This window comes from Condylostylus longicornis, unplaced genomic scaffold (genome assembly GCF_029603195.1).
Source record: "Condylostylus longicornis isolate FDR11 unplaced genomic scaffold, ASM2960319v2 ptg000027l, whole genome shotgun sequence".
NCBI lineage: Eukaryota > Metazoa > Arthropoda > Insecta > Diptera > Dolichopodidae > Condylostylus > Condylostylus longicornis.
In genome coordinates this window covers 4,349,206-4,376,581 of record NW_026577996.1, presented here as the reverse complement: position 1 = coordinate 4,376,581, position 27,376 = coordinate 4,349,206, and the positions used below count along the sequence as shown (strand labels likewise).

Here is a 27,376-nt window from a genome sequence, read left to right as displayed (position 1 = left end):
GAACTAGATTTAATAAAATTAATTTATTAATAGAATTTCATCAAAATTTTAAACATTTTAGTTTAAGACTTACTACGTACATTATGTATATGTATATTATAATTCATACGAATTTCCTAATAATAAATTTATAATGACATTTTACAATATCATTTCTTTAAAATAATTATTTGAAATCTATAACGAGTTTTTTTATACAATTAAATTTTAATGAAAATAATTTTAGAAATATTTTGTAATTAATAAAATTAATATTGTACGAATGAAAAACTATTGACAATGTAAATAAATAATTTTATTATGTTATGATAATGAATTGTTTTGTAAAATAATGATTGTTATTTTAACAAAAATTTATTAAAAACATTAATATAAGTATGTAGATGTTAAACATTTATTATAATAATTGTATTTTTTAATAAAATTTTTAAAATAAATTTATTAACAAGTTTCCTTATTACAATCGACAAAATTACTTAATTCCGTGGAATTTGGTGGTCCTTCACTATAAAGATATGTAACAGGCCATAAACGAGCTGCTGTAAAATCAGTTAAACTTTGTAAGCCCCCAGGTCTCGGTGGGCGTTGTTGTGAATGTTCACTTGAATGTGTACTTTCTGTTGGTAAATAAGCAGTTGGTTTTTTGGTTTTATCTTTTGATGGTGGAATTGTTATTCCAGCATGTGTATGATTACCTGGAAAATAACGATCACTACATTTTCGCCATTGATCTGGTTCATCACCTACAAAACACCTGTAGAAAAAAAAAAGAAACATTACTTCTTTAATTTAAATTTCCTGTTTTCATCTTCTGTTTTTTTTTTATTTTTTTTTTATATTTACCACGGATAATCAAATCCTTGCGAATATCCACAAGGATATTCAGCTTTACAACAGTAATCCCAAGAACCAATTTCACCGCCATCTATTTCACATGAATAAAAACCAGTGACAAGATTTTTATCACATCCGCTACCAATTCGACACGGTTTTCCAGAAACTGTATAATGCCTCCAAGTAACATCACCTTTTGTAATATTTTTGTAAATTTTTTTTTTTTACAAAATTGATAAAGAATTTTTTTTTAGTTTATTCTCTGAATTCTTTGTCTAATATTTTTTATTACAAATTTTATTGTTTTGTTACTTTTGCTTTTATTGTATTTCACTACATAGAAATATTAAATGTACTGCATATTTTATTAAAATGTTTGTTGGGAAAAAGAAATGTGCTTTTAAATATTAAAAAGTAAGTATTGATCACATTTTCCTATTATATGAAAGTAAGGAAACAATTTGTTTTTCGGAGTCTAAATACATAGAAACTATTGAAAATGTGAATTTTAATAGAATAATTTAAAAAAATTAATTTACAGAAAATTAAAGAAGCGAAAAAAATATTGTATGTACATCTATTTGCGTGCAAATATGAGCGATTCTAGTTTTTTAATTTATGTAAATGTTCTCCCGGATTTTTATTAGTTCTAAGATCTATGATCGAAACAATGCAAAACATTTTTTGAATAAGCTTACTAATTATATAGGGGATTTTGTTAATTAATGAAGAATATTAAATTTTAGATTAGGAAATTTCAGGGCTTCTTAGTAAAATGCTAAAATTAATTATACATTCTTATAAATTACTTATATTTAAATTAATATTCAACATAAACTACATCATACTTATATTATTACATAAATAAGTCGAATTGTACTACACTTACGTTAAGTACATAATTTGAATTAAATAATTAATTTTCTTCAATATTTTTGTTGAAAAAAAAGAAACATATTTACAAACATCATAAGCAAATGTACAAATTTAAATATCAAATTGAAATTTTGTACATACAAAAATATAAACTTTTTACAGATGAAGGGGGAAAGGAAAATAAGCTTAACACATCGAAAATGATAGGGTTCCCGAATTAATGCAATATACACCTATTATAGGATGAATTTACAAGATAAGAAAGACAAAAAATAGTTCTAACATTTCGGTTAGTATTAAAAAATTACAAAAATAAAGTAAAAGGAAGGAAATAATTGCACATATTTTGTTTCTCACTACGTATACATACGAAACAGGATAATACAAAAATTTGTAAAATTACATTAATTATTTTGATTATTTTTGAAACTTAAAACGAAAAAATAATAATATTTAAGTGTTATTTACATACACAATTATTGTTATTATTTTCAATGCTTTTTTTTTCCATTTGGTTAATATCAAATTTAAGTTATTTAATTTTATATTAATGTTAAAGGCTCCTCAACCAAGCCAAGCTTACATTATATTTCAAAAATTTAAAATAATATTATGCATTCTAATATTAATAATTAATTAGTTAAAATTATTAAAAAATATTATTTTTTAATTACACATATAATAAACTATATATTTTTCAATTTTTGTACAAAAAAAAAATACATGTTAAACACACAAATTTTATACATTGTAAAAATACAAAAAAAAATAAATCCAAAACTAATAACGCATCAAATGTTTTAGTTAAAAGCTTTAATTAAAGGTTTTTCTTATGTCTTATAATACATTTTTCTTTATTATTTTATAATTTATTTATTCATTACTAATATAAATACTACGTGCAGCATATGAGAATTTGCATTTTACCAGGCTCACGGAATATATCCATTCTACGATCATTATTCACACGATTTCCTCCAATAGTTGCAACTTTATCTCGACATGTCCAATCGAAAGGATTCCAGGCAAATAACCAATAATCTCGGTCTGGGGTATGTGCATAATGTATATTTAATTTTAGTTCACTTTGATCTAAATCTGACATTTCACAATTGTATGATGAGGCATGAGCTCTAAAAATCAAAAAATATATTGTATGTATTTATGTATGTATATGTAAGAGCAAACAATTGAACTATGTAATAGATATTTTAACAAATTCAATATTATTTTATACCCGTAACTAAAAGAATAGCATTTAAAAGAAGTTTTCTCCCTATATCGAATACACTCTCGTTTACATTCCAATTCAGTTGGCACCGAAATAACTTTTTTTATTGCTGGTGATAATAGTTTTGCTGCTGATCCATAGCCCAGATAACACACTAAATTAGTGAAATACAAAATAAAAGAAAAATAAATATTCAAGTCTAAATAAAAAAAAATTAAATGAAATTTTTCAATTTTCACATTTTTTATGTTTGTCATCAACTATTGGTTGAATTTCACAGCCATGGCCATAACTGGCTCTTTCAAAAACATCAAATGATGGATCTAGTTTTAAATGTCTTGTTTTATCCATATCTCTAACAGGCCAATCTGATAGCTGGCAATTATCTATAATTGAATCACGTTCTTTTTGGCCATATCGAAAAGCAAATGCACGGCAAGTAAACTTCGATGATTTAATACATTCTAATTCACATTCTCCTATTGAACGGACAGTCAAGGAATCTCTTACAATTGTTTTGAAAAATCTTGTCGCATCTATTGCTCGGAAGAAACATTCTACAGGGAAAATTAAGAATAAAAATAGCGATACATAATAATTTAAATATTCATTTAATTACGATTATTTCTAGGATCTGACAAAGCTGTACTAGGTGGTGGCAAGGGCCCATGAGATTGTGTTGGCGGTGGAGATGGTGGTGCTCTGCATGACTTATGTTCATCTGACATCGAATATATATCGTAGTCTCGATCTGGTTCCAAATCTACATAATAATCAAGAAGATTTACTGGACGATCACATAATAAACAATTGTCACGTCCAACTGATGAATACCTTGAAAATAGTTATTTTTTTTTTACTTGAATAGAAGTTAAAATTTTTTCGAAAATATTCAATTTTACCTAAAACTGTATGTATGGCAGTTAAATTTATCTTCTGAAAAGCATAATTTTTCACATTCTGTTACACTTGGCACATGATATGCATGCCGAATAGCACCTTTATGCAATCTAAAACCTTCGCAAGTTTTCACAGAACATTCTGATAATCAGAAATTTTGAAAAGTATTATTCAAACAAATTTAAATAGAATTAAAAAATTGCTATTACCATCAATTCCGGCTCTTCTAGTCCATTGGCTACCATAATCATAATCTGTTTTTATCTTATCTTGGTATTTTGATCCTGGATAAGTATAAATTGAATTATCAGTAACATGTAATGGACGTCGTCCACCTAATTCAAAATAGTTAAAATCCGGACCATCTTTTCGTCTATTGTCATTTGCAACTCCCCAATAATCTGCATTTTTATTAGGAGTCGAGCCACCATAACCATAACCTGTATTGTCATACTCTTTTTCAACACCTATTAGGTATGGTATAAATTTAGGAGGTTTTTTGTTGTAATCTAAATGTCTATCACGTTCCAAATATCCATGTGATGATGGTGGGGGGGATGGAATATAATGAGCGTCAGGTCTTGATAGAGGCGGTGCATGTGGTGGATTTCTGTAAGGTGAATAATCCGGTCCAGGTCTATAGGGTGGCCTAAAATTGTCAGGACGATCAGCATCAGGTCTTGAAGAAAAATCACCTCCATAAGATGACCCTCCATGGCTAGATGGAATGGTTTCCCAATGCGATGGCCTATAAGCTTCATCGCTAGGTCTTATTTCATCATATCTATCAACTCGATCTCCGCCATATCCTGATGAGCTTGATGGACGATAATAACCACCACTACCACTACTCTCATGATATCCATGCGTTTGAAAGTCATATCTATGATATTCATCCGGTCTACTTTCATATTGAATTGGTCTATATCTGTCAACAGCAGTAGTTGGTGGTCGATTATAATGATCTGGAGGGGGTAAAGGTGGACCACCATATCCACTACTCGACGGTGGAAAACGATCATCATGATGATAGCTTGGTGGTCTATCATGTGAACCTGGTCTAAAGTAAATTGCTTGACTACTTATCGGTTTTCCACTCCCACAATCTTTACAAGCTGTACGGCAGCTAGATGGTGCATTGCGATCTCTTTCATAATAATCATAATCAGGATGACGCAATAAATTTGCATCACGATGTTGCGCACTCGAATATAAATCCATTTGTGCTAATGGTACTTCAATTAATTCACAATCACCTTGACCATGACCGGATGGATCTAATCTATAATTGAATCCTTCACATTGAAATCGTTTTTCATGGCCACATTCCTGCATACAATCTTCAACACGTTCACATGCAATTGTGCGACGAACCCAATGTGGTGCAACACGTTTTCCAGCCAAAACTCTACGAAAGCATGCTATAGTTGATAACAATGGAAAAATAAATAAAAACAAAACTAAAGTGAAAATTTTAATTTTAAAAAATTTAATTAAGAAAAATAATTGGTGTTTCTTGTATTTGTTCTTTTGTTTTTCTGTCCAATTATGTCTTATTTCTGAAAATTGTATTAAAAAAATATGAAAATAAAACAATTGAAAATTTTAAATACGGAACAGAATATTTTCTCGTGGTAATGAAAATAATGTTTCATTTCATAATTTTGGTAAGTTTTTAAAGGGCCATCTTCATCAGACTTAAAATAAAACAATATTTTAAGAATATTAAAAAGCGAACAGATAAAGTCGTTAACGTAGAGGTTGGTAAAAGAATAAATAAAACAATGATTTTTTCTCTACTCTTTCAATTTAATTAAATTATTTCAAAGCTATAAAAACTATGAATTTAATATTATTAATGTACTACACATATACTTAAACCTATTTAAATGAAGAATTAAATAAGCTTGAAGGTTAGCAATTAAAGTTGTTGAGTATATGTACCTTAATTTTCTTGAACTATAAATACGCCTTACTTACCATAACTAACCGTTCATATAATTGCAAAGTACAATCATAGAATATTACGACAACGAGAGAATAAAATTTATATACAATTAATTAAAAGGTGATAGCCGAATAAAAATCCAAAATCTAATATAACAAAAGAATTCTAAAGTTACAGGAAACACTGCACTGCTTACAGAATTTTTAGTCCACTTTTACTTGGGAACTAAAAAAAAACTTATTTTTATTGTATTAAAGAATAGCTCAACTAAGTGAATTTTAGATTAAAATATGAAACAAATCTTATGAATATGTAATCTTTGCCTTATTTGTTTTTAGAACGAATAATACTATTCCTAAAGTGTACTTTGCAGAGCAACTCGTCCTATAATCAAAAATAACGAATTTATCTTACATGCCTTGGCAAGATCTTAGTAACAATACCATATTTCAATTTATGATCTTAAAAAATAATAACCCGTTTTTTGAATGCTTCTACCTACCCATTGAAATATCTTCAAAATAAAAATTAATCTTGATTATAACAATTAAAATCGAATCTAAAATTCAATCCATGACAACTCGTAAGTGATGCTAAATGAAAGCGTAAACAAACGAGAACTAACTCGCTTTTGCTCATGCTGTACGTACTCAAATTCAATTGGCGAAAAGAATACACTTTAATTAAATACTATTAAGTAAAGATTTTCGATAAATTTTAAGACAAAAATCAAAAGTTCAATAATTTTTAAAAGAAAATTTCTTTGTTAAACTTATTGGTTTTTTAATATTTTAAATCATAGATTTTAAAAAGCATTAATCATTCTTTGAAGAAGAACTTGCTTTTTATCTTGAGCAGGCGTACATATGATATGTGCATCATACATTTAAGAAATTCTCTTTGTCATCGTAACAATGACACTTCCTTTATACATAAAATTAATATTGTTTTTTTTTTTAATAGTTTACATCAACTTGAAGCTTAACATTATTATACAAAGAAGTTTATAATCAGCTATAGGTACATCACAACCATGAAATCTCGAACCATGAAATATGCATATTATATGCCTTTAGAACAAAAAGTAAATTAAGGAAGTGGTAAGAAAAATTTTCATTTGAAATTTTTTCTTTTTTTTTTGGCTGCAAATTTATTATTATTAATTTCCCTCTGTAATTAAACGTAAAACAATAGTTTATAAAATTTACTCATCGTTATTTTAATTTATTTTAATTTGTAATCTTGTGAATAATAGTCTTACTAAAATGTAAAGCTAATGTCATCTGGACAGCAATCAACAAAGTAATTTTAATTGATTAATAAATAATAATAATAGTACGTTTGTAGTTCATTTGATAAGTAAGTGTTACAAGTACTGCCAAAAACGTATTTTTTTAAAATGACTACTGATCAAAACTTGAAATTCTTAAAAAATATATTGTAATTAATAATTAATTAATTATTACAATTTAAGGTCATCCAGTGCATTTTTTGATTGCCATTATTTAAAAGAAATTACACACAGAGTAATCTGTTTTACAAAGGTGTTCGTTCAGCTGTTTTTTAATAATTTACCAACAGAAATTAGAAACAAAACAATCTGGAATAATTTTAAAAATTATCTTTGAAAATTTATACTGGACAATGAAGTCTAATGTTGCAATTTATCTTGAATTTATTGACGACTTTATTTTGAATATTATAAAAAGTAAAAAAAAATCTTAGATGATTTGCATAATGCTATCGCCTATTATACACTAAATAATTGGACCAACTAAAATTTAAAACCCAAAAAATTCTGTTATTTCACAACCGAATTAACTATAAATCACGCATTTATATGACGTTAATAACAATACATAATTAATTACCTTTCGCATCCTCAACAACAATTATAGTACTTTCATGTGAACTTTGCACAAAAAGTGCAAAATTAATTCCGATAATTAAAATAAATTCTATATAAGATTTTTGAAACATATTCATGTTTCTAAATTTTTTTTTCTATTATTATTATTAAAAAATATTAAATTATATTAAATTGTTATAATTAATAAAATTGTATAAAATTAAATTTCTATAACTTTTTAATTTAATTCTAAATTTTTAAACTACAAGTAAATTTTAATCACAGTAAAAGTTTTAATTCATTTTTTTCCCTATATAAAGAACACTTAAGTAAACGGCAGGATTAATGTAATTATTTTATAGACTTACAATTCAAAAAATTAATTTAATTTTATGTTAAAAAATTGGCAAACACTTTCGCAACATTCTTCTTTTTTTTTTTGGTTTTATTTTTAAATTACGAAATTTAACCTTTAATTATTATGAAACAAAAATAAATTGTCTTTAAAATTTAGGTTTTTCTTTTATTAATTTGTTTATGTCAACGAGTTTTAAAATAAATTTAAAAAAAATTACATCATATTTAGCATAAATTTTATTTAAATTAAAATTTCAAATTCAGTGTAATCTGGTCTTTTTTTTTATGGTCTCAATTCATTTTAATCCAATTTACTTTGTATTTCGTGATGTGCAAGTTTAGTCTACCATTCCAAAATGATTTTAGAGACAAAGTTAATAAAAACTAACAATTTTTGACCAGTGTTCTATTTCTTTTTTGTTTTGTTGTTTTTTCCTTTTGTATTTTAACAAAAGAAGTCCTTGTCAAAGCCACATTTTAATTATTTATTTTTTCTTTTGTATCTAATTTTTTTTTTAACTCGGTATAATTGCTTCACAAAAGCACTCGTCTATATAATATTATTAATAAATCTAAATCTGAATGAATTCTAAAACAAAAAAAAAAAAAGAAATAAAAATTAAAATGGAAAATACTGAAAATAAAAGTGCGGAAAACGCGATTGCGTGCATTAATTGACAATAGACAAATTTTTTTCTGTCAATAAATAGGCTAAAATTGCGCGTACAAAACAGATAACATACAATTATTTTTTATTTAGTAAAATATTGACATACAATTTTTACTATCACTTTGGTCAAATTTTATTATATAATTTTTAAGTAATGAATAACGATTTAAAAATTCCCGATATAAAACTTGAAAAATATTTCGGATAACAATCGAATAATTTATTTATCACCATTAATTCATTATTTTTTTATTAATATTAAAAACTATTTATTCTGAATTTAAATTTTCTAATTATATTAATTATTAATTATATTATAATTTACAATCATTAAAATTTTATAATTTAAATTCTAATTAATATTAATTATAACACATAAATATTTTTTTAAATTGATTTAATAATAAATATATATTAGAGTTTAATTAATATTTCAATATTCAAATTTTATTATCGTCATTTCATTATCAGAATTACAATCAAATCGCGTGCGTCAATATAATATTTTTTAAAGTAGCGACACCTCTACGAACATAATCGAATAACATTTTTAATATAAAAAAATCAAAATACAACTGACTCTAAATATATTCAGACAGTTGGTTTTATATAAAATTTTTTAAAAATAACAATAATAAAAAAAAAAATGAAAATTTTTTTTTAAAAGAACAAAAAATAACTATAATGTTAATGTAATAATATTAAAAACTTAATTTTCAACTTTTGTACTTAGAATCAAATCTAACTAAATAAATTACGTATATATGTATGTATACACCCATATATAGAGGTACCTACGTATATGTAAGTTGATACAACATAATATTAAAATGAAAATAATGAAAGAATTCTATCAACATAAAAAAAACCAAAATATCAACAAAAATTAAGCAAAAAAAAGTAAGTAACTAAAACTAACCTATCACTAAAATTTACTAGAAAAACAATGCATTAAAACATACACGATACACCTATAGAAAATCAACAGTAATCTTTGCTTATAGGTGCTTTAACTATTCTCTACTTTTTTTTAACAATTCCACATATTAATTTTAATGTACATACTCGTATGTATGTAGATATTAGAAAGAGAGAATTTTTAGTGGGGTTTACAATACTTAACAGTTTGTAGTTGAATTTCATTATTATTTTTAATATTTAACTATGCTGCTGTTGCTTTTTGTTTTACTTATTAAAAATTGTGCGGCTGGTTAAGCGATGACAGATAATCATCACTGTGATGATATTGATCAAAATGTTTGACGTAAAAAAAAAAGAGCCAAATTATAAATTTCCATATTTAATATTGTGTATTACATATGAACATACTTAAAGAGCAAAAATTATTAGCAACTATATTTAACTATAATGTTATTATTACGATAACAACATAAATAGTGTTAAACTAACATCATATTTTCAATAAGAGTTACCCAAGGTTTATTTTATTGAAGAGAATATATGTGGGGATATATATTCTATTTCTTTTATTGGTCCCAAAGTGAGCTGTCGTAAAAGATGTCCTTTTACATTTGTTTCTAATTTTTGCAATTTTGGTATAAGAGTTGTGATAAAATGCCGCACGGCAATTCCAAAATTCTTCGTATAATTTAAGATATACGAGTCGATTCTATTTTGAAAAATGCATGCCATGTGTATTAAAACATAGCCCTAACTTCGAAAATATGAGATTTAATAATCGCTCAAAAAAATTTGACAGTCAAAAATTCTAACTGAATTTTTTGAATTCACCTGTTAAGATCCTTTCTTATTACCATGCAATATGGTAGCTTTTAATAAATCAATTTGAAATGAAATGAAAATTTCTGCAAATGAAAAAAGTCTAAAAGAAAAACAACATTAAAAATCAAAAAAAAAAAATCTCCAAAATCAAAATAACACTATAAATATATGAAAATGTATAATTACAGTTTACACAATAGTACAAATTCAACACAAAACATATACACACATATAATTATTTTGTTTTGAATTAAACAAGTGTATAAAGGTACACAGTATATTGACTCATACTTCACCAAAATGATGTTTCACTCTCGATTTCTATGCTATATGTAGAAGCGGACTCATAATCATCTATGACTCTCAAGCTTTTTATACCGTTTCGCTATTTAATTTAACTTGTAGATTAATTTTTAATAAATAAAATGTTAAGTTTGGTATTATAAAATTAAAAAATTGTTTTATAATACTATATTTATTGTTAAATTTTTTAATCGTAATTTTTGTTAAGATCGTAATTGTTTAAAGAATAATTGAGATTCATGGTTCACTCAATAAGCAATTTCAATCACTTATGTTTGTTTTTTTTTCAACACACTTTTTTGTCAATTATCACCATGTATAATATTGCATAATTTTGTGATTGATTTTGTTTAATATTAGAATAATATGATATTAGAATATAATGATTACAAATCAGAATGATTAAATACATATTTACAGTTACACTTCGAATTTTGCATCAATAGTTGGCATGCGTTCCATTCTCCTTGCTAAGAAGCTTTGTTGATAAGGGATGTTCCCTTTACATGTGTCACCATTGATGCAAAAATGTTCGTGTAGACAAAGTTATTGATTGCGACTGAAATTTTTGGATTGTAATTAAAGCTTAAACTACCATTTTGGTAATTTTATTTCGCATTGCTTAAATGTTGCGGTTTCAGTAAATAAATATTTTTTAGTTCTTTAAATGGAATATCAATTATTTAATATAAATTATAAAGAAGAAATAAATGTTACTAGTGGTAGGACATTTTTTCGGAAATGGGTCCGATAAACTAATAGTTTTTGTCAAATCTATTCCTATAGAGGGTCCGAACTAAATTTTTTTCTATTTGTTCTGAATCATTTCAAATCGAATCTAAAATTAAATACAGAACATCGTTACATATGTACGTAACAAAATGAATCGGATGGTTGAACACAGACCTCCGGAATTAAAAAATAAAAAAAAAAACAGAAACTTTAAATCTTTCTAACTGAAGATAAGTAGAAAAAAAAATTTTTATCGTTTCTAACAAAATACTATGAAAAACTTAACTGCTAAGATTTTGACTACAATGTACATCGTACTTTACTTTATTTTAAATAGATTTCTTTTCCATTATTGTTTATACTTATTTTTTTTTCTTAGTTTTTCATAATCCCATGAATATTTAATAAGACTTAATTATTTGTATATACATAGAAAATGGTGAATTGATGAGGATCGAAATAATTTTTTTTATTCTGATGGAAAATGAATATTCGTATTGTTGTTATAGACGCGTTACTTATATTAAATGAAAAAAAAAAAAATAAATCGCAAAGAAACGGATATTCTAGACCTTCTGTCGACTCTGAATATTTAATATTGAAAACAAAAAAAAAAATACGATAATAACCATAGAAATATATGAAAGAAAAAAACTTTAATAAGAACTGGTGATTTCTGTCCAATTTTATAAGAATTGAATGCAATCTTGAAAATTGCGTTGGTTTAAAATCTTTTTTGTTACGATAACCGTAATCTATAATAGATATAACAATAAATTTAAAATATTCATCACTATTAATTCAAGGGTTTTATAGTGATCTCCCCGTTAAATCCATTCAAATCGATTGAACAAGTTCAGCAGATCACCCATGGACGCCCTCGAAAACTCTTCCAATTTATTTAACCTATATATTCTTCCAAAAAGCATCTTTTCATTTGTATCAGAGTGGACCACTCGCAGATTACGTATTGCACGTCATCCACGAACCCGATGACCTGAGCCGCGGCAAACACCCGATGAAGAACTTCTCACCCTCCATGTCATCTTTCTCAATAAAGAGTGTTCCATCAAAATGCCAACTCCAATATTAAGATCTCAGCTGTTTAAAGCCAGCAGATCTCTCATTCTTGCATCGCTCCTCTTCGACACTAGTTGCATTCGCATAAGTTCGCCTGCCACCTCAAAGCAAGTTTTCCCTCCTTCTAGTTTCCTAATTAATGTATAATGTTTTTCAATTAATGCCCTTGGGGGAGGGCCGAAGCACCGAGCAATCCATTGCTGTAATGTTGACCCCACACCCCATTTCACCAGTTCACAACTCCCTACACCGCCCGACCAATTCAGATTTGATAGTGCAAGATCCTAGTGCTCCAAGAACCACTGTGCTATCAACATAAATGGTGATGACGGCAGCCGACGCACCGCAAGCCACGGCCGACTAGAGATGAGCCTTGCCACCATGAGCCACTCGGCGTGAAACATATTACGGTAGTCCGCCAGTTTGACTTTATTATGAAATTAAATTTTAATATTTTAAATTTTCAATATAAAAATTTTTACACAAAAAGTAAACGAACAAAACTAATTAAATTTACATTTAATTTCTTAAGGTTTGAATTACATAAATAGTTCTCGTAAAAATATTTCTAGAAAACTCGTGTTAAACTGGGAACGAAATACCCTCAATTTTTATACGAAACTTAAGTAAACTTTGAAACGTAATTTTAAATTTTACATAACATTCTGGTGTAGGTCGGTAAAATTTTTATCGATTGAAAAAATTATAAACTTGTCAGATGTGTACATGAATGTACATGCTTCTGTTTGTAGATAGATTGCGTGTATATATTTTTTTCTTCTTGTTTACAGTAATAATTTTGTTTTTTTTTTTTCAAAATGGAGGCCGGAAAATTCTTTGTTTTTGATCAGTTATTACTCGTATAGTGAGTTTTCTTCTGTAATTGTCTTCTTTTTTTTACGTAGAGCATTATTGGAAAAATTAAATTTTTGCTTTTTTATCTTAAGTCAAATGTCCTTCTTCGTTTTACCTCTTGCTTGAGATTATGAAACTTCAGCATTTTACATAAATTAGTAAAGTTTTTTTCCAATATTCTAACGATAGTTAGTTTTTGATTCAAAATTTGAATTGAAGAAGCATTTGCATAAGAAAATGTTTTATAAAATTCAATAAAAATTTTCTGTGTTTTAAAAAAGTTTTCTAAATTGAAAACTATAAAACCTGTCAGCTTCTAAGGTTTTTCAAAAAAAAATTTTTTTTTTTTGGTTTAAATATGTTTGCAGATAATGTGTAATTTCAAAGTGTTTCACTTTTATCTTTTGTTTTTTTTTCATCATAAGGAGGGGTGAAATGAAGTGTAAAATTTTTAACATGTTATACGTTTGGTAGAGTAAAACATCGTTCAAGTATATTAGGTAGATTCAGATATAAAACAAATTTATATGTACGTACATATACATATGTATTTGTTTAAAGCTCTTGAAGTATAATCAACTTTGTAATGAGAATTTTCTTATTTGACAATTTTTTTTTGTGTCAAAATTTAAATAATTTACTTTTACTGTTCAAAAGTGAAAGCAATTCGAGAGAAACAAATCGTTTATATTTGAACTTTTTTTTGAAGTAGAAATAATAGAAATATTAAATTACACTATTTTTAAGACTCAAATTTCGCAAATTGGGTTTCCAAAATTTAATATGACAACATGAAAGTAGGTAAGAGAATCGCCTATAATCAAAAAATTGTGTTCACATATGTAGGCATTCACTTACAATGTATAATCGCAAAAATAGAAAAAGAAAAATGAAATCGAAATTATATCGTTCCTCCATAAAAATTTCATCATAATCCCAATTATAGTAAATTAAAAGTAGTTGACGTAAATTTATTCATGTATTACACATGACATTCAAAATTTTGAATATTGTTCTTTTTTTTCCATAATAATTTGCGTGTGATTTTTTTTTACAACAAAATTATAAAATTACTTCTTTACTTCTTCAAATTTTAATTAAATTTTTCTTTCTAATTTTTATATGACACCATATAATATGAGCAATTTTGGATAATAATCAGAAAATAAAATTCTTTTTAAAATTTGAATATGACATGTATATGTACATACATACATACTTACATAATTATTTGATACGAATTGAATGATATGTGTATATACATATATGGAAGTTTATTTATAGGTTATAATCATTTTAGATTGTTATATTTTTAGTATTTAAACATTAAAAAGAATGCGATCCAAAAAAATTAAATTTTGAATATTATGGAAAATTCAATTTGTATCTTTTAAGATCATATATAAGAATATGTCATTAAATAAATATTTAAAAATAAATAGACTTTAATTTAACACATTATAATAATAATGTATAAGTATAATATAATGCAGGTTTATGTTTGCAAACAATGAAATTGGAATTGTATGTATGTAATATAATAACTAATTGTAACTAATTGCTATTAAAATAATTGTTTAATTATTTAAGTATGCGTATTTAATTAGTTTTTTCTCCTGTGGATTGTGTACACAATTCTTTAATTTAAAACATTTTAAGAAACGACGATATAAAAAGAACATTATTTTGCAAAATTTTCGTTTATTAAACTTTTTTATTTTTTTTTTTATTTTGTTGAGATTGTCCTTGAACTTGTATAATTTCAAATTTTGGTACCATTTTGTCTGCCAATAATTTAATTCTTCTTCTTCTAGTTACAGTACAGTGCAAAAGCGTAAACCTATCTACAATCAAAATTTAAACCTTTATTTAAATTTTTAATACTAATCGCAATTTGGAAAAAAATGACAACCAATCAATTAATTAACTGATTGAACAAACCTTTATCAGAATTTCTAACATCAAATTATGTAGTACACTTTTTCAATATTGCAATTTATAATTGACAGTTTTAAGTGCTTTTGTCAAAAAATTCAGTTGCAATGAAAATAAGAAGATAAGAGTGAAACTCTAGAGTTGTTTTAAAGTAATTTAAACAATACTAAAATCATTAAATTGATAAACATAGAAATTAAATTATTTTTTAACTAAAATTCAAATAAATATTTATTTGTAGCCGATTCGAAAAGAAGTTTTCGGAGAAATTCGTTAGAAAAGGGTATAAAAATAAAAAATTAAATCTGCTGATTTTTAAATTTATTTATTTAAAATTTAAATTTTTTTTAGAAAATGTGTAATATTTCCTCTATTTGGGAAATGTGTCCTGCATTGCATTTAGAACGTGCTTTATATTGGCTGGATTTAATAAACAATTCGCTTTAATTAAACAAACAAATTTTGAGATGAATAATATGACATTAATTACATCCAAACATAATGGAATCTCAAATGCCTCACCTCCCGAATGGCTAGTTTCAATCACAAAAAACTTTCAATTGAATATTTAAATTTGAAATTCCCCAATCGTTTAAAATATACATAAATGTGATGATGAGTGCTTGAAAACATGGAAAAAAAAAAATATTAATTTTCATCATTTAAAATTAGGAAGTTAAATTTTTTGTTGCTTAAGTAAAATTGTAGGAGAACTCACCCACCATAACATCAGAAAAAATCTTGTAAAATAACACTGAATAATAATTATTTCGGTTCTATTGTAATTAAAAAAAATCTAGTTAAGAAAAATTTTATATTTTTTTCGTGCTTATTATTTTGTGAATTTATGAGCCTTCTTACGGAAGTAGCTTTATTTTAGTACTTCTATCAATCTTTTTACTTTCAGAGAACATATTAAAAATTTTTTTGAATATTTATAAAATGTAAATTTTTTTTATATATTTTAATATCGTTGTTGGTATACTTTTAGTGACAGAACTAATTTATTATATGATAATAATCTTGGTGTGAAAATCTTAATAATGTCAAAATAAAATTAATATCTATAATTAATAATATAAAAAATTAGAAAAAAGAAGGAAAGAAAAAATTTTAAAATTTTAGGTGTTTTAAATTTCAGTTAAAATTTTTTGAATTTCGATTCCATCCAGATCGTCGATCACAAATTCAATTTAAGATTCTTGTACAATTCAGTCTAAGATTCTATACAAGTATTTCAAAGAAATTTGATAACAACATATCGTAAAAATCTATTCAATTATATAATTAAAAAATTATAAAACGATATGTTAATATCTTAAAAGGAGTCAATCAAGTATGTATACATGCATTTTTATATGTTTAATTTTTCCTCGCCAATCTCTATTAGTAATTTACAATTAATTTATAAGCACGAGCTAAAAGCAAATATATTAGCGTTGTATTTACTTACCTTTTATGAGGAAATGCTAAATAAATAATAAGTTACTAGCTTTTTTAATTAACATTCGCATGAATCGATTTTTAGTACGACAAATATACTAACATCGAAATATTTATAATGTTGCCGACAAGCATATTGCATGTTAAAGTATGTTAATTCTAAGTTATTTGCGAGAGGATAGAATTGTTGAGTAGTACCAAAATTTTAATTAATTTTGTCTACACATAATTAAAAATACTTTTTCATTTTTTATGAAAAAATGAAAAAGTATTTAACATATGTAGGTACCCACAAAATTTAATTGAACATTATAAATACACATATCATGTATTTAAATGTCCTTCTACGAATTTTTATGGTCTATGGATCTCAAAGCAGAAAAAAAAAATTGAAAAATCTTTTTCCAACTATAAAGTAAAAAAAAATTGTGATTGAAAAATTTCTAATAGACCCTCAAAGTTTAATATTCATAATTTGACTCTTTTTTTTAAATGAAAATTCCGGAATTAAATAAAAGAATTATTTTTTAATTTCTAAAATAATAAAAATGCATAACAATAGTTTAAATTCCATGAAATAATTCTAATTTTTTTAATTTCCGCATAAAATTAGCAAAACAAAAAATTACCAAAAATTCATTTAAAAAAAATATAATATGTATATTTTGATAAAAATCTAAATTAAAATTTTTATTAAAATTTAAGTAAATAAAAAAAAAAATAGTAAATGAAATAATTGTCAAATACATTGACTGTAATCACGAAATGACTAATATTTAAATATACACAAAAATAAATATTATTGTCAACACTAACTAACAAGTCATCATCCCTTATGTCATTTTACATACGAACATTTTACATATATAAATAATTCATATTTATAATACTCATAATTAACATGTTAAATTCAAGTGTAACCGACCGAAAGTACAATATACTCGTACGCATAGTTGACAAAAGAATGATTTTTGAAAACAGTATGATTTTTTTATTAAATGACATAATAAGTATAAAAATATAGTAAATCTGATTTTGTTATCAGAATAGAATTTTTGAGATATTCATTGGAACAGTGTTAGGAAACTACACTGAGGGTCACAGATCTCATAATTTTCTAGGTATAGATAAAATGGGTGTAATGTGTATATTTTTTTGGAAAACTTAAGAAGAACTTTTAAAAATAATAATTATATATGTATCTTTTAAAAATATAAATCAATTTTAATACTTGAAATTCTTTTTGAATTTACACAAATCATTAATTAGTTTATTTTTACCAATTGGCATTGGTCAGTACAATTTCAGAGTATATGAGCAGTCAGATAAGATGAAGAATTATAATTAATATATTAATAATTATTATATACCATTTTATACAATAGCAATATTAATATAAAATTATTATCTAATAATAAAATTTTTCACTGAGTTAATTTACCTATACATATACGAGTATAAACGATAAAAATCGCGGTATCAACCTTGAAAGGTATATGCGATGGGAATTAAATGATTGTTGCATTATAATAATGCAATGCTTTTTTTGTGTTTATTTGTCTCCATCTATATTTTTTTATCATAAAATCTAAATTATTATAAATTTTAAATTAAATGCACTCTAATTACTCTGATTAATAGGTAATGTTGTCATTTTAAGTGTTATTTTATTTTTTATCCATTGCGCTTGTAAACTTTTTAAATTTATTTCGAATCAAATACAATGAATGCATTCGCAAGCAATTGTTAAAATTGTAATTTAATTAAAATATAAAAAAAAATATATATGTACTTATGTATGTTTTAATTTGAATGCAGTTATGCATATTTAAGTTTATAATATCTATGTATATAAATATGCAATATAATTGTGCATGGATAAATGACCTAAATCTCAGAATTTGACATAAAAAAAAATATTACAAAAAAAAAAAAATAGAAGGAGAACATTAATGGAAAACGGAAATTATTTGCAAAGAACGAAAAGCTTTTTTAATTCATTGTTGAGTTTGGGAGTTTTTGTTATTTTTAACTTGGTTTTTTTTTCCAAAAAGTGATTAAGTGCTGAAAAAATGAGTTTTATATTAAAATTAGTTTGTGAATGCGATTAAAATTTTTGGGATGAGCTAAAATAAATTAATCAAAATTTTATTTAAATGTCACACCTTTTAAAATATTATGTATGATCAGTAGGATAGCGTATAGCCTCATTACTATTAATTATACATAATGTATTGATTTTGTAAACAGCCTAAAAATATTATTCACATGTAATCGACAATAATTGTAAAATATTTGAAGATATAATCAAATTTATAATTTAATGAAATTATAGCAAAATTCAGGGGGCCCTTCCAAATTTTGTAATGAATGCTGATTCAAGAAACTTTCCGTTATAAGACGATATCAAGCAGGTTCAAGCCTTTAAATACAAGCAATACAACAACTCATAATAATTTTGTATTAAATAGTGAGGCTTGTTCACTGTATCGAATCACCAAGTTGACTAAGTGTAAGTGATAACTATCGTAAAAACTTAAATATTATTATTGTAAACATAAACCAATTCAAACAAATAATTTGAGTCTATAACAAATCTTTTAAAACTTTTACGATAAATATCACTAAGTTATCGATACTCAGAATAAGCCTCAAAATGAGACTTAGCTTTATTCGCTCCGCTATAGAATACCTAGAATGCTCTCCAACTAAATTCGAAGTTTATTTCTTGGCAATTTTTAAGTTATTTTCCAAAATTTTTCATTAATTTCAAACTTGTTGACTTTTAAATTTTCAATTGCATTGTTTCATATTATTTTAAAAGTGAATCTACCTCAGTTCCTTAATATGTAAATTTATTTAAAAAACAAAATATGCATTTACATATACATGTATTTGTACCGTCATTTGTGAATGAGTACTAAAAATATGCTAGACATAAGAAATTTGTAAAAATATGTGTTATATGTGATTTTCTTAAATTCAGAATTAATTTACATACTAAGTAATCTATTTGAAAGAATTCTTCAATTTACAATTTTCTTGAAAAGGAAATGTTTACCTAGAAACTAACATGAAAGAATAAAATAATTAAATAAATTCCGTTATAATATAACAGAATTGTGCTATACTATATTATTATTTTTTATATTTTTTTTTCCTTTCTATGTTGCATTCATATTGTGTTAACATTTATTTTTACAAATAATTTTTATTAAGATTTTTAAAAAGCACAACTTTAATCAAAATGTCAAGATTTTTATTTTTAAAAACAAATTTTAAAGAGAATAAAACACCGAGTATACCATCACATATAACAACATCTCATTTGTTATGCTAATTTAAATTTTTTAGTGTATACTATTAACTCATATTATAATAGTTAAAATTACATGAATTTTATAATTGAAGCCCATTTACATGCATTTAGCCCATTATATGCATTTATGTATGTATGTATAATACATACAGATTTGTTAATTAATTTAAAATGATTTCAACCGCGAGCAATGAGTAATGGAAGTACATTTTTCAAGGTACTTAGATAACATGTGATTTTTGTGTTGTTTTTTGATTTTTCGTGCTTTTAGTTTTGAGACTTGACGCATGATTCGAATTGTTACATCAAAGACATTAAAAATACATACAGTCATTATAATGTCTTTGGTTATATCCATTTGATTCAGTTTGACATTTAAGAATTGAGAAAATAAATGGTGTAAAATATTACCAAAATATAAGCACTTAATATATGTATATCAATTAATAATAAGTTCATAAAGAAACTAAATTTACGTTTGGGATTTGCTAAATCCCAACGTAACAACGCCAAAATCATATTTGAAATGCTGAGATCGTGAATAACTTGAAATGGCTCATATATTCTACAATACTGGCATTGGCTGTAGCTTTGAATAACAACATTTAACGTAAAGTTGGTGATATTCTGGTTCTTCTAAACAGATCACCTAAATTTAAATAATACAGAATTTTCATATTTTAATTAAATTAATTTTCTTGTATAAATAAAAAAAATTTTTATTTAAACTATTAACGGCATAATTTAAATTTTCAAATTTTTTATTACAACAGCAGCAAAGACCGTGAATTCATTCTAAAAATATGCAAATCCCATACAAAGACCATTCTTAAATATTGTTATACACATGTGATGTTTTATACAAATAATGTATTATAAAAGTTTTATCGTTATAACGATAAATTCAACTTAACGAATTATATCATCCTATGTGTATGCAAAAAATTCTTTTAAATGTTAGAGAATGTTTTAGTACCTTGCTAGCAATATAAAAATTTAAAATAGAGAAATTTTCCAAGTACAAAAAAAATTTTCATGCACATAAAAATATTTTCATTATAATATTATAACTACTTTTACATATTTACCTCCATTGTATTCCATAAATTGAAAACGGTGTTCGCTATTATAATCACCATCGTAATATCCAATATCATGACGTTCTCCATAACCAGCCGGCTTAACTATTTTGTAAATTAAAATGGAAAATAATTTTAAGATTAAAAAACTTACATATGTAATTTTAGGAATATATTGAAAATTAAAAAAAAAATAAAAGTTCAAAGTTGAGTTTATGTTGAAAAGTGATATTAATAAAACAGTCGTGACTTAAATAAACTAGTTAATTAATCTATGTAGTACGAGAAACCTACTATGGTAATGTGATAATATTAACGAGTCATCTGTGAAATAAATTGAAATATTTACATAGTGGCATAGTGGTAATATTTTCTGTCTTACTATATTTACATAATTTCAGGATACAGATTTTGATAACTATCATTCTAACGATATGCAATAAAATTATGAAATAGAAAAACAACAAAATCGAATCTTCTGAAAACGAATAATAGTTTGTGAAAAAAAAAAAAAGAAAGATTGAATGTATGGGCGACTGGGAATTAAGAATTCGAGTTGAAAAACAAATCACAAATTAAATATTTAGGTGAGTTATTGCTTAGAAGAAAAGACGACCGGAATCTTTACTATTAAATTGTTCATTTAACCATAAAATTATGTAATTATAAATTGGATCGTAAATATATTATGTAAAAAGGACTAGAAGGTGGACAAAGTTCACATTTTCGAACATATTTGGAAATTGATTAGAGATGATCATAGCATGGTAAATGTGAAATTTTTGGTCACAGAGCAGTAGAACGTTTTAAAAACAAAGTTGCAATTGGAAAATTTTTTACTTTATATAAGTTATGAAGAATTTTAGAATATTGTGTATTAAATCTGTCTAGTGTTTAAAATCACCATTCCATTGCATTAAAAAAAGCAATCTTGCAAAAATTTTTCCAAAAAAACGTCAATTCATTTTCAAATCATTAATTATACTAGTTGTTATAGCTTACCTGTCCAACGCGTTTGAAAGTACTCATCTGGATTGAAATAAGTCTCTATAGTATGTTCATTTGTTTCGTTATATTTACCTTCAGGTCTTGACGCATAATCATGTGAATGTGAATCATTTGGTTTCGGAAATCCTGGTCTTGTTCTATTTGCGTGTGGTCTATATCCATTCCAATTACCACCATAATCTCCATTACTGCTTGATGGTACTATTGGTTTTGTTGGCCCATTGCCATAATCATTTCCTTGGCCCGAATATCCGTTATGGCCGTTAGGTCTACCAATATATCCAGGATCAGGCCGATTATTATAGCCATTCCCTTGACCATTTATTGAAGTTGTATTATCATTACTTGTTTCCGTAGGATGACTATCTGCATAAGGTCTTCGAGTTGTTGTGGGGTTTCTATTATTGTTCAGAGGATCAGTAGGCTTGTATCCGTTATAAGACGGACCATTAGTTGGTGGAGTTTCATAGCCAGGGCGTTGCGGTCGTTGATTATTATTATATCCAGGTCTGTCTTGGTCGTTATAAGATGGACCATTAGTTGGCGGAGCTTCGTAACCGGGACGTTGTGGTCTTTGATTATTATCATATCCGGGTACATCATGCCCATTATAAGATGGACCATTAGTTGGTGAAGTTTCATAACCAGGCCGTTGTGGTCTTTGATTATAATCATATCCAGGTCTATCATAATTAGGACTGCCAGTATTATAATTAGGGTTACCATTATATTCGGGCCTTCCATATCCTGGATCTGGCCTGTTGTCGTATCCAGGTTTTTTATCGTAAGGTCTACTGTCACGATCTCCAGGCCATCTATTATCGTAGCCTGGTCTATCATCATACTCCGGCTTTTTTCCCGTGCTAGGTCGATTATCATATCCATTATGTCCATTATTATTTCCATTGTTACCATTTCCATTATATGTAGGGGGATTGCGATCATCAGGCCTTCTTTCCGGATCTCGCCTGTTGTCATATCCATTTTGATTTGGATGACCATTATTGTTCGGCATTCCACCAGAATATGGTGGATCTGGTCTATTATCATATCCATTTCCATTATTACTATGATTATAATCCGGTCGTTCTTTTTCTGGAGTTGTGTTGTAATCGGGTCTGGTAGTTGGATATCTAGTTCGATCATAATCAGAAGAATCATATGTTGTTGGTGGTCCTGGGTAGTAACCATTTTTATCTGGACGCCTTCGGCGATTTGGATCCGGTGTGCCATAACTATAGCCATTTCCATAACCTGAACCATACATAGGCCTGGGTGTTGTTACTCTTTGAGTTACAGAGCCATACTGATTATAACGATCATCAACTGTTGGAATATTTGGAGCATATGAAGCAGGTCGGTTTGTAGGATATTCATAAAGAGTAGGGTTCGGATATAAAGGATTTCCTTCTGAATATGTAATTCTATCACTTCCATATTGTGTGGTAAAACCTCCATATTGTGTTGTAGGATAACTAGGTGTTGGTCTTGGTCTTGTACCAAAGCTTGTTTCAGGAGTATTATCATGAATAACATATGTTGTACCCATTGTGTTATCAATATTTGTTGTTAAATATCCTGGGCCTGTACTAGGATAACGAGTATCAGTTGGATCTGTTGGCAGTGTTGATGGTCTATTTAATGGTGGTGAGTATATTTCGGGTGTTGGATCTGTTCCAAAAGTTGATCCTGCAAATGCTGTGGTATCAGAGGCAAAACTACTTGTTCCAAAACCAGTTGTCGGCCTATTGCTATCAATTGGTGTAATTGGTGATGGCACATCAGTTCCACCCGTTGGTAAACTTAAACAATTTGTTTTCCTTAAAAATAAATCAAAATTTGGATCGAAAATTGTTCCTATTGGCCTAGATCCAACTACTTCAATTTTTTCTGATGATATTTGGCACGTTCCATTTCCACGAATGGATAATCTACAAAAAACAAAAAAAAAAATAAAAATCATTTAAATAATTAGCATAAGTTTATTTGACTTACCCAAATGATATTGTTTGACATTTCTCTCCAATACTTAGGCACAATTCTTTACATTTCTTTTCACTATTTATATCTTCAGTGCGAAAAGTTTTATCTAATGGCAGCATTGCACCAAGTGCAATTCTTTCAAAGCAGTCTGTAAAACAAGGAATTCAATTAAATTTTAAAATATAATAAAAATCAAATAATTTTATTTTATAATATACAAAGTACAAAAAGTTAAAAGTATGAACTGTCACTTTTGAGAACATTGCCTAACAATCAATGCCAATTTAAGTGTTTGATTCAACGGAAATCTATAATTATTTAGTTTTACAAGTTTTCTAAGGGAATTATAAATAACTTCCTATTTTAAAAGTAAAATTAACAATTTACTTGAAGTTGCTGCACCTTTAATAAAATTTTTGTTTAAAAATGTTGAAACTATCTCTAATATTTAAATAAAATTGTATATAGTTAAGACATTTAATCTATTGCATAATGAATAATGGCAGATTGTATAATGAAAGTGGTAATTGTTTATTTAGCTTAAATATTTTAAATTAAAAAAATTCGATAATTTGTGAGGAAATTAATCTCTAATTAAATTAATAACAATTATTCTTTCTAGTTAACACCGTCATTTAAACTGTAAAATTCAAAAAATCGCTATCAAAATAAAAAATACACAGAATATTTGAATCATTTGTTTTGTTTATGTTTATGACGCATAACAAATTAAGTTTGTGATCCCAATTATGATTTTTTTATAATTAAATTATGGTGTTTTAGAACGACAAAGCTGTTGGAAAAAATCCTATATTTACTATTATTTCAATGTCATTGAGCTTAAAAAGATTTTTTTTTAGAATTTCCATTTGGTGGTAATGTTTATTCATAATAAACAAAAAAGGAACATTGATCTGTCATAAAAGTTCATGAAAATAAATTTAATTTAAATCCATTCTTGTACATTTTCATTCTATAGACTTTATTGTAATCTTTTTTAAAAATTTGTATAATTAAACTTGTAATTATTCAAATCAATTGTTATTCGAATATTTTTTGCAACAGTACCTTCTTTTTCGGATAAAAGACGTACATATTGTCATACTATAATCACAACTAAATTTAAAGTGATTCAATTTTTCGAACAATTCGACCAACTGAATGGAATATCACCCATTACACCTTCAATATTTCCTTACAAACTTGGAAAGATGCCAAATAATCGAAGAGATAATATTCAAAAATACTGTATACATATGACAAATATCACATCTAGGATATGGAAGAAAAAATAATTTAAATGATTTAGATTCACGAAGAATTAAATCACCAAGCGTTCAATTCAAATGCAAACAATATCCTAGTGTAATGAGTGAATTTGACGTTGACAACTGCAAGTAATAACGCATCAAAAACATAAAAAATCTAATAAAGCAAAACTAATGCTCGTGTTGCACGAGAACTTGTTGCATGAAAATTTTGAGTTCACTATGTATTGTTGATGATATTATTTATGTATCATAGTCAGATATTTAAGTTACACTCTTCGAAAAATCAACTCCTTAATAATTTGATATCTTTTATTTTAATCTCAAAATTTGATATCTTTTATTTTAGATTTAGGAATTTTGTTTTTAATACGTTGTTTTCTGTTTTATCTCTAAACTTTTAGGTTAAAAACCATTTTCACCACATCATACATAGAACAAACTATACAAACAAATAGTATTTAAATAAAAGGTATCAAAATTTTCCATATGAATTACTCTGAAGAAAAGACTTATTGTAATGATAATTTTGGCGTGTTTATATGACAATTGATGTGGTTGTAGTAGCTCTTTTACACCATTATTGTTAACTGTTATACATGTAGTTAAAGTTTTCGTGCATAATTTACATGTACCTGAATTAATTGTAAATGTTAAAATACAGTTTAAATATGTGCGACAGCTTTTTAAAAGTTAAGTTTGGACCAAAAAAAAAAAACAACAAAATAAAAGAAATAAACAGTTTGATGAGCAGCTAAAATAGATGAAGTCATTGGCATTGAAGTTCAGTTCATAATAACTAATGACATGATCATTTTATGATGTTTCTCGTATATATTGTAAATGTTTGTGCATAAAAAAAAGTATAGCAGAATAATTTCATCCAAATAATTCTTTCCAATTTTATTTACACCATCTTTTATACTTTGTTTATATGTGTCTAAAATACTTTGGTTCTTTGGAAAATTTGTGAAGAGGAGAGCGAACCGTATTTTAATTTTTGTTATGCATCAAAAATTTATTCATTTTTTTTTTCATATTTTGCATAAATGTGATATTTATTTCGCTCATCGGGAGTAAATTTTAATTTTGCTTTTAATATATAGAATCAGTTTGATTTAAAATTTATAGGAATAGGAAAATGTTGGGGTCGAATACATTACTGCTACATAATAAAAGTACACATACATATTCTATTAGATATATAGATAAAAAAGATGTCAAGTTCAACTTAAATACATTCTATTCTTACAGGAGTTTTAAAACATTTATTATATTTTAGCAATCATAATAAACTAAAATATTTGTTTTCAGAATCAACCTTGAAATTACTGTAAAAACTAGTTAAACATACATGTTAAGATTTTTCAGATAAAGGAGTACTAAGGGAACTACATATGTTATATTAATTAAGAGTGAAAAACCAACGAGTTCGAAAAGTAATCCAAAATACTAGTAGAAATGTTTTGCAAACACTTCATAAATTTCTGGTTCCGAAAAAGTTCTCTGAGAAAACATTTAATAATTAGAGTTTAAATATGGTATACTTCTGGTTTATATGCGTTACAGCAAATAATTTGAAGTTATTTTGTAGGCTAAAAAAATTAGGTAAAGCTCAACAAACCTATATAATTTCAAATGAACCAATCCCCTTTTAAGAGATCTGGTTTCTTTTCTGAGTTTTTGATTAATCCCTTCTTGAGTTTCGGAAAAATTTTTCTAACACTATACTTTTTTGTATTTTGCATAATTTTTTTTTGAAAACAATATTCAAATTTTAAAAAAGATTAAATTTAATAATATTGTTTCAAGAATTAATCTTACCTTCTCCACCTGCCACTAAAGTATTATCAATTGTTAAAGAATTAGCACTATGGTATTTTTTATTAAAAAATACAATTAAAAATATTAGACTTAAAATAATTTTTATTACTCTAAAACGCATCATATTTTTTCTTTTAAA

General features: G+C 25.9%; 1 protein-coding gene across 2 annotated transcripts; it reads right to left on the bottom strand.

Annotated features, from left to right (window-relative positions):
- Positions 1 to 273: 273 nt before the first annotated feature.
- LOC129607377 (uncharacterized) lies at positions 274 to 27,376 on the bottom strand. 2 transcript variants are annotated; one of them, XM_055518347.1, is made up of 13 exons: positions 27,238 to 27,376; positions 24,158 to 24,293; positions 22,235 to 24,093; positions 21,164 to 21,259; positions 4,051 to 5,262; positions 3,844 to 3,982; positions 3,561 to 3,775; positions 3,181 to 3,498; positions 2,948 to 3,095; positions 2,638 to 2,843; positions 844 to 1,027; positions 696 to 754; positions 274 to 617 (listed from the first exon to the last, which is right to left on the bottom strand). In XM_055518347.1, exons 1-13 carry the CDS (start codon positions 27,359 to 27,361, stop codon positions 442 to 444), a joined length of 4,872 nt encoding a protein of 1,623 aa, XP_055374322.1. In that variant the 5' UTR covers positions 27,362 to 27,376; the 3' UTR covers positions 274 to 441. The 2 variants fall into 2 exon arrangements, with proteins under 2 accessions (XP_055374322.1, XP_055374321.1); XM_055518346.1 differs by having other exon boundaries at positions 274 to 754.